Consider the following 8,855-nt stretch of genomic DNA (forward strand, 5'->3'; position numbering starts at 1 on the left):
ACTGTTTTTAATGGCCATTTCCTCTTCCTGTCATGTGACTTGTTCTTTAACGGCCATTTCCTCTTCCTGCCATCTCCTCCCGTCAGCATGGTGAAGCCTCTGTACGCAGTGTTCATGTTTATGAAAGTGTGCTGTACAGTGTTCATGTCTATGGAAATGTACTATATTTTAACACGCTGTGGCCTCTGCACACAGTTTATGTGATAATGGAAATGTTCTCTATCTGTCCAGGACTGTTGCAATTCTCAGATGTGTCTCCCCCTCTCTGCTAATGGCTCTCAATCTCTCTCTCCACAGTGACAAGTGATGGACAGCATCTCTAAAGCTTTGTGTTCCTATGCCTTTTGAAACATTACATGTTTGGCACAACAACTTGACTCAATGAAGCATTCAGTGAGGTTTTGAAGCTGTTTGTATTCAGCTCTTTGAAAGGCAAAGACACTGAGCCTCATGAACCTGAACTTAAATCCTTAGAGTTTGTGAGGTTGTCTGGACTTAATTTCATTTTATTGCATCTTTCTATGAGACAAAACCAGAATATTCGGTATGAGGTAAAACTACACCTAAGACAGACTCTGTACTGTGACAGAGAAGACACTTTAACATGATTTCTTTTTTTCACTGATTGAACATTGATTGTTTTTCATTAAACGTAGCATGTATCACTAGCCTGACATCGCCAGACCACTTTGCAAATGCGAATTAGTCTGGAGCCTCTCAGTTCATTTTCGATTTCCAAGGGACGTTATCAGTGGGCGTAGTCCAAAACGCCCCTGGATGCAATTGGATAGATCCAAGACCAATCGGACAATGAAACGTGTGACATGGCAACTATTAGCAAGCTAGCTTCGGTAACTAACGGCAGGGTATTAGGCTAGGTAGCTAGTTGCAACATCAAATTCATGTGGCTTCTAGTTCAACATGATGCACAGACGTTTGGCATGATTTTGGCATGACATTGCACGTTACGTGAACTTCATCCGCGACAATTTCCGTAAGGTTTTCTTTGAAAACCATTGACGCCAACATGTGTCGCCACCTGCTGTTCAGCAGCCATGGCTACCAAACAAACATGCGCTGTGGATTCTGCCTCAATGGGGACTGCGAGCTGCAAGGCAGTCATTCCCAGTTTGATTGCTTCCCCGATCCGTTCCCTCCATTACCAAATCCTGTCAGAAGTACGGCAGATACGTCTTTCTCATCAAGAAAAGCTTGAAGTGCAGTTGTTTGTTCTACTTTTATAGAGAAAACACCTTACACCTTATTAGATTCAACAGAATGTCCCACATCAGTGGCAGCCATCTTGGTTGTTTACGAAAATGCCTCAACTGCGCTCCTCTGTCCAGCCCTCGTATCAAACCTGCCCCATATTAGATAAACAGTTGTGATTGGCCCGAGCCGGGCCAGGCTGGCTGGAAATCTGTCTGAACGGGAGGGAGAACCGGACGCATCTGCCAGAGCAGTGAAACATGAGCTCGCAGATTCGTCTGGTTCTCAGGCTAATGTATCACTCATGAAATGAAAATAGTTCTTCAAGGTTCAAAAGAGCTGTTTAATTTCTGTCTTAAAACACACCTTCACACACACACACACACACACACACACACACACACACACACATGCATTTACTGTACACTGAAAATAGAGCTATTGGGAGACTTTAAAAGAGAATCTATAATAAGGCTTTATTGATACAGGAACTGTAATTTTACAGTTCCAGAAATTATTTTCATTTTATGAGTTTTATACAGAAAAGAGACCAATATTGCCGCATTTCTGAAGCAGTCACTATTTAAAGACCCAAACCTGAGTGAGCACAGTAACTACAATTACTGTCTAAACCTGAAATGTGTTTGTTCCCATTTATTTTTAGGACTGCTGCTAAGACCACAGCATGTCCCTGATTTTACAATTATGGGACCTAAAATGAGAGTACGCAGTGACTTTGTATCAATTTAGCCTTTAAGGATAAATATGTGGTCAGTATTAGCATAATCCCTATAAATCCTGCACTGGGTCTTTAATGCAGTGATTGTTTTAGAAGAAACTTAAAAGCCAATAAATTCACCAAATCCACTGCCACCTTAAGTCAACTATTCTTTTTCTCTTTCTCTTCCTCTCTCTTGCTTTCTTTCTTTCTTTGTGTCTAACTTTTATCATCCATCACTGCAGATAGAAAGTGGAAAGTCATCATCTTAGTGAGAGGGCTCTCAGTAGAAGTACAAGAGCTCATCAGATCATACGATAGCACCTACTGGAAGTAGCAATGCGAAGTTCTGTCTTTTCACATCTGAGACGGGGCCGGGCGTGACTGTTGGATTAATGCGGGCCGATGTGTGCTGTGCTGTCTCTCCTCTTCTCAGGGAACCTCTAGGTGCGTCTAGTGATCCTGCCGGGTCTGAGAGCTTACCAGCACTGCTACACCACTGTATTACTAAAGCCAAGGGAGTGGCTGCCAACAACAACAACAACACAACCTCCGGAAGGAGAACAGGTGGGTCTGACGGTCAGAGAAAGAAGAGATCCGCCTTAAAGTATGTGGGGTGGTGCGTTACTCCTGTGCTTTCTCTCTGCCTCCCTGTCAGGTGCGTGTCCCTCTCAGACCCAGCAGCAATCTCAGACACCCCAAGAGGGAGAGGATCTCAGCCTCCACAGAAAGAGGAAAAGGCAAAACAAGAAGAACCCCTATCTCTATTTGACCTCCTTCCTGCACCGCAGGCAGTCTGAGGAGGACCAGACAGGCATTCTGGCCAGTGCAGACTCCGAGGGCCCAAACTATGGGACTCTACGCTGACCCGTGTGCCCACCAAGCCATTGGACTCGACTAAACTGACCTCCCCTGAAAAAAAAAGCCCAACCTCAGCCCTCCCTGCTCCCTGTATCAAGCTAATACATTTCTTATAATCTCTAAAAGTCCATCGGTGTTTGGGGAGCGGGGAAAACACCCAGCTGAATCCCCCGGGGCTGGAGACCTTATCTGAAGACAAGAACAATGGCTTTTCTGAGTTGTCACCACTACTTGTCTCTGAGGAATTTCACTTGAAAATGCTCTGAAAATATATAATGTATATAAATAGTAAAACAAGGGAATTAAGCTTCCTCCTACAGTAATAACAATGTGTTGGTTGAGTATGTCACAACACGTTAAAGATTTTTCACTCACTGGTCATTGAGGGGTCCATATCTTTCGGTTTTTCAGTGATACAGTGTACTGTGAAGCCTGGTGCGTCCTCGGACAGGGACATGAGTCTACCTTTCCTACAATACAAATAGTGTCAGTATTTAAACACAGGGTTCTTACCACAAAATATACCTCAGAGTAAACGCAGAGTTGCTGTAATTCTTGTGGTATACTGTACGTACTTGACCTTTTTACATATGAAACGTATGGATAAAAAGGTTTATATCACACACCACACTCATTCAAATGGATAATATGGCCTAACCTTATCTAATTTAGAAGCTTTTTATTCTCAGTAATAGCTGGCATATTGTGTTTATTTTGATTTCAGATCCGATGCCAACCATTAGAGGACTGTGTTGATTTTCGTGCTCGACGGCTCAGTGTGTTTACACTCATCGTTCAGCACCGTATTAAGATAAAGATCAAAGCCTTCATGAGAACTCTCGAAATAATTTGGACTACACGCTCAACAGAGGTTGGACTTGTAGGGTTTAGAAGAACGGTGATGACTTGTGAAGTGTACTGTAGTATGTGTTTCATTGTTAAGGAATCATTTGTGACATGTGGCACGTCTGGAGGTGCCGTTTTTTGCCTTTTTCTCTCGTTTTTTTCTAACATAAACTGCCTTTTCCTTCGCCTTTCATATTTGTCTCTTCTGCGGGAGTGAGGGACTCCAGCGTTATGTGTGTTTTTACTTTCTCTGCCAAGGACACATGAGAAAAAACGCTACAGGATGCATAACTCTTGTTTTGTTTTTTTTTTTTGTTTGTTTTTTACATTTATATTTTAAATGGGTACCTGCTTCAACTGTGTATATCCGATAATAGGACAGAACCAGAATACCCATACCGATAAAAAAACCAACTGAATTTTAGAATCAAAAAAGGCAAATAAATCAATAAATATAACTTGAGTGGAAAAGTACAGAAGCACTGTACATGAGTTTTCATGCAGAGAGGACAAACCAGTAGAGTAAGGATGTTAATGTTTAACAGCAGCTGTTTAGAGGTGAATGATTTGTGAAGCTGTTAACAAGCAATGGGAAATATTCAAACAATGGCCACCCTGACTGTTTAACAATTGTATATTACTTGCTAGCTACTTCTCTGTACGTTTGTTAATTTTTCGACACTAACCGATAATGAATGTATGTTTTGCTGTACAGGAAATGAATGTCCCGATGTCACAGTACATTGAATGACCCATTACGTTGTGTGCAGTGCGGCTGCGACCGGTGAGGCGAGCGGCCGGCACTTTAAGTCCAAATTGTTTTACTTCTCTGTGTGCTCTGAGCCAAGCTCCCTTTGTTCTGACGGCTGCAAAAAGAACCGGTTTCCTTTCGCGAGTTCAACAGCTCACAGACGCATCAGATATATCCCCACCCGCCGCCAAGAAATCAGAGGTTTTTTCCGACAAATATCCACATGAATGAATCGACTCAATGTCTGCTCTCCGAAATCTCCAAACTCTTTGAGTGAGAAAGTGACGGTTGCCTGAAAGCGAGCGCCGGAGTGCGTATTCTACTTTAACAAATTGGTTTCATGTAAGATACGAGGGGGAAAAAAAAAATCTATATTTGTTATGTACTGTACATGGTATGTATTGTATTTGTAAAGATAAATCAAACCGTGTTTTACAGGAAGACGTTCTTGTACGAGGATGTATGAAAAGACGGGAAGGATCCCAAGAAAATTAGATTATATATAAAAGTATTTGCTTACAGTACGGCTTTAAGTGGATAATGTTTCTAAAACATTTTAAGGTGCCTCATTTGTCATACTTTAGCAGACATTATTTTATCTGAGAAGAAAAGAAACCTTAATGTTAATACCGTACAATGTATTCTTGCCATAGCCCGCTGGCTGCACAAGTTAAGTAGTATTTTCTCTGATGTATAGTACGTGAATGCCCACTGGAAAAAGCTTTAGAAGCAGAAGTGTGTTGCCCTCTATAACAATATTTCTGGAACAAAGTAACACTGTATTTTGCCCGTTCATGAGCACACATGTAGATTCACTCCAGATCCTTCGCCTTCAGGTGTCCAAAGCAAATAAAACTGAAGGAAACGTTTTTTCTAAGAGTCACAGACATGCTATAGTCATGTACAAAACGTGCTGTGGAGGAAATTGTGTTTACATTAGTTTGATAAAGAAAAGTGTGTTAGGGCATAGTTGCTTTGAACATTACGACTTGGTGCTATGTTTAACTTTGTGGTGCTGTAGAATAGAGGTCTAAAGATTTTTCCGTTTTCTGTTTCCACAAGCAACTCTTTCGGCCCTGTGTGTGCGAGCGACTAAACTAGCTCCGGTAGACACTGTAGGTCCTTATCATAACAGTATCATGGTGTGATGACAGTGATAGACAATACTGGAAAATAGTAGTATAACCTCAAATAATAGAGACTTGTGACATTCAAATGAACTCAAAGATGACCTGTTTTCTATAGTGTGTTTGCAATGTCTGTCTGTGCTTCCAAGGTACCCTCTCTAAAGTATATTTGTGATGATATTGACAATATTAACCCAGCCTAAAAGGAGAAACATAACCTGATTTAGAGTAGTACACGCCACAGGACACACGGGAGGGAAATCTGAGAGCATCGTCAGGTCACGAGGGGATCTTTTTCTACACACTTCCTGTAGGTCCGCCATCTTCGGTTAACAGCACTGTTTTTCAAGCACACTACTGCAGGGGCGCGAGCGTCTCACGTCATCTCGCCGCCGTTTTGACGGCAGAATTCCTACTAGTACTGTACAGTATAGCCATGAGTAGTCATCAGACCACGTTTGCATTTATATGCCGATTGTCCTGGTAGAAAGGTCTTGGGGAAGCTCATACATCCTCTCCATGGGTTTAAAGAATGGATGTCGTCTTCCGGGCTCTTTTTTGCATATTCAACAGAAACATGTACAGTGTTTAAGAGGGCTGCTTTGGACGTACTGTTAGCTCAATTTTTTTTATTTTTTAACGTTTGTTTGGGTTTTTTTTTTCAACTTTTTCTGCTTACAGCTTTTAGTGCATCACTAGGTGCTGGTAGGATGATACTTAGAAACCGATTTGATTTTTTATTGTATTAATCTTGCATGTAGAGACAATACAAAAAAAACGCCTATTTAGCAATCATTCATGGACATCCGAGCTGGTTGTTATTGGACGGAAAATAGAAATATGTAGTATTTTCTATATTCTCTGTTTTTTCATGTGTACCAGCACTGAGAAACTAGAATGTATTATTATCGTAGGCTACAATAAGCACTACATCGTTGACTGTTTTAGCTAATGCTCATACTCAAGCAAACCAAGTAGTGCTTAAAAAGGAAGAAAATTTACATTTCATTTTCATTTCCATCCACTGAACTCTGTGCTGTACATCACATGTTTACATTCTGTATTATGTGTTGTTTATCTTTTTTTTTTGTACATAATTTGTCTCCATTCTTTAAGTTGTATTCAAAACGATGTTCATATGTAAATATTTCAAAGCAAAAACATTTTTTACTTTTCTCTGTTTTAAAATGATAACCTGATGTTTCTCTCTTTTTTTTTTTTTTTTGGTCAGTTTTTAGATTTGTCATTCTGTTCTGTCACTACATCAGGTATTACGCTTCACTTGACTTTTTGTGAGCAATTAACTCATACTGTATGGTGCTGTACCAAAGCCTTATGTATAATATTTGTATTACTTTTCTCTCGTTTGCCACTGCTGTCCAGTGAATTTCTGTATCGTCTGAGATCATGTCTTACTCACTCTTCATGTTCAACTGCCATGGATCTCGTTTCTTTATTGAGTAAACAGAAACCTGAACGAACTATGATTTTAAAACCCTCTGGCCTGTTACCAACACGGCCTGGATTTATAGTGACAGACGCCATCAAAAGCCTTTATAGGGAAAATGCACAGGCTCACTCCTGGTGGCTCATCATGACGTAGACATGGGCCTAGCACATGATCTATGCTCCATCTATGGCATGTCTGTGAGAATATGAAAGCAGTGTTGTATTCATGTCACCATATCATTTCAAATGCTTAGTCCCATACGAAATTTTCCTCTCAAATTTTTGTATTTTGATATAATAAAAAAATCAAAAGAGGCTTAATTTTTCCTGTGGTTTTGTCGCTTGTAGCGCATCTGATCATATCTGTGAGGAAGAAGGTGTAGTTCATGTGCTGGACACAGGGTGTAAGTGTTGGGCAGAGAGTGGGGAGGATAGCGTGGGGACAGGAGCGGCTTAATCAGGTCAGGGTTGTTGAATTTTTTTATTCTAGGACACAAAGGCAGCAGAGCAGGAGTTAAAGTGCCGGGTTTCAAATTCTTTTTTTCCTCCAAAAAGATCACTGAAGTTAAATCTTCGATCAATGTGACAAATGCAACTTAATTTGAATATTAAAAAATTACCCAAGGAAGGTCAAAGGCTGTCTCGAAATGCATGCTTGTTATTCAGCGATTAATATTTAGACCACAGCGCCGCCGTCTCCACCCAAATGTTAAGGAATGAACTGTGTGGCGGCTGAGCCAGAACAAGGAAAACAAATAACTTGAAAGAGGATGAGGTCTGTCAGAGTGACCTTTGTGCTTTTGTTCAAATTCCCCCAGGCTGGGAAACAAACAAATGAGCAGCCATCTGCATACACCTGAGGAAAATAAAAGGCCTGGTAATCCACCGGACAAACAGAGGATACAAATAGAGGCCTAGTCTCATAAATGCAACTTTATCTGCAGATTCTTTGAAAAAAAAAGTTTAATTATTTTTGTATTTTTCACCAGTCATGATATGTTTGAGGTGAGACGTTATTATTTATATATTGTCAAATGCATTTTTTTTTAATCAGTTAATTGTTTAGTCTATAAGATACTATTAAATAGTAAAACATAGCCATCAAAATGTACATTCACACACTTAATATAATAGCTATTTTTCATATTTCTTCAGAAATAGGTTTATTAGGTTCCTTGCTAAGAGCTATATGAGAAGATTGATTCCAGTTTCACATTCAGACTGGAAACAGGGTAAGAGCTGGCCTGGCTATGTCCAAAAGTAACTAAATCCACCTAACAGCACCTCTAAAACCCTCCAATAAACAAAACCTGACTGTGAAAACAGGTTGATGCGTTATGAGGGTCATGTGCCGTACTACAGGTACGCTACATTATCACAATCAGAATCAGAATTAGCTTTATTTTATGTGTGCACATACAAGGAATCTGACTCCGGTTTAAACATTTACTCAATGAGTTAAAAAAAATTAAATAAACAATATATACAAAGCGTTATTGACATTACACTGTGATTGCGGGCCTGTCCTATAAGATTACCTGTGACAAATAATATTGATTGATACGATTTCATTGCTGGGAGCAGAAACTTCTCAGCTGGTTGCGACCTGCAGAGATTAGTGTTACCTCTAATTTTAATGGTTTCTGAACAAGTCAAAAACAAGCAAGGTGTTGGTTAGAGATCTTGGCTTTGGACAGAGCCAGGACAGCTTTCTCCATCTCCAGCTTTTTGATAAATATAAAAAATATAGCTGTTTCCTGCCTTTAACAAACAGACAGAAGAGCTAGAGCAGGCCTGTCCTCCCGAAATGTCAAACTAATGCTTTAAAAAGCTGCAGATGTTGATGATGTTGATGAAGTGAGATGCATAAATAGTCGTAGATTCATTCTATCAA

At 40.2% G+C, this 8,855-nt stretch overlaps 1 protein-coding gene across 1 annotated transcript in view; it reads left to right on the plus strand.

Annotated features, from left to right (window-relative positions):
• The window catches only part of igsf9ba (immunoglobulin superfamily, member 9Ba), a 63,236-nt gene extending 60,442 nt beyond the window's left edge, over positions 1-2,794 (plus strand). The window contains exons 20-21 of the mRNA XM_041941257.1: positions 2,364-2,494; positions 2,586-2,794. Coding sequence (XP_041797191.1) covers positions 2,364-2,494; positions 2,586-2,794 — 340 coding nt within the window. The remainder of the gene's footprint in view (positions 1-2,363; positions 2,495-2,585) is intronic.
• Positions 2,795-8,855: the final 6,061 nt, after the last annotated feature.

This window comes from Chelmon rostratus, chromosome 7 (assembly GCF_017976325.1).
Source record: "Chelmon rostratus isolate fCheRos1 chromosome 7, fCheRos1.pri, whole genome shotgun sequence".
Classification (NCBI taxonomy): Eukaryota; Metazoa; Chordata; class Actinopteri; order Chaetodontiformes; family Chaetodontidae; genus Chelmon; species Chelmon rostratus.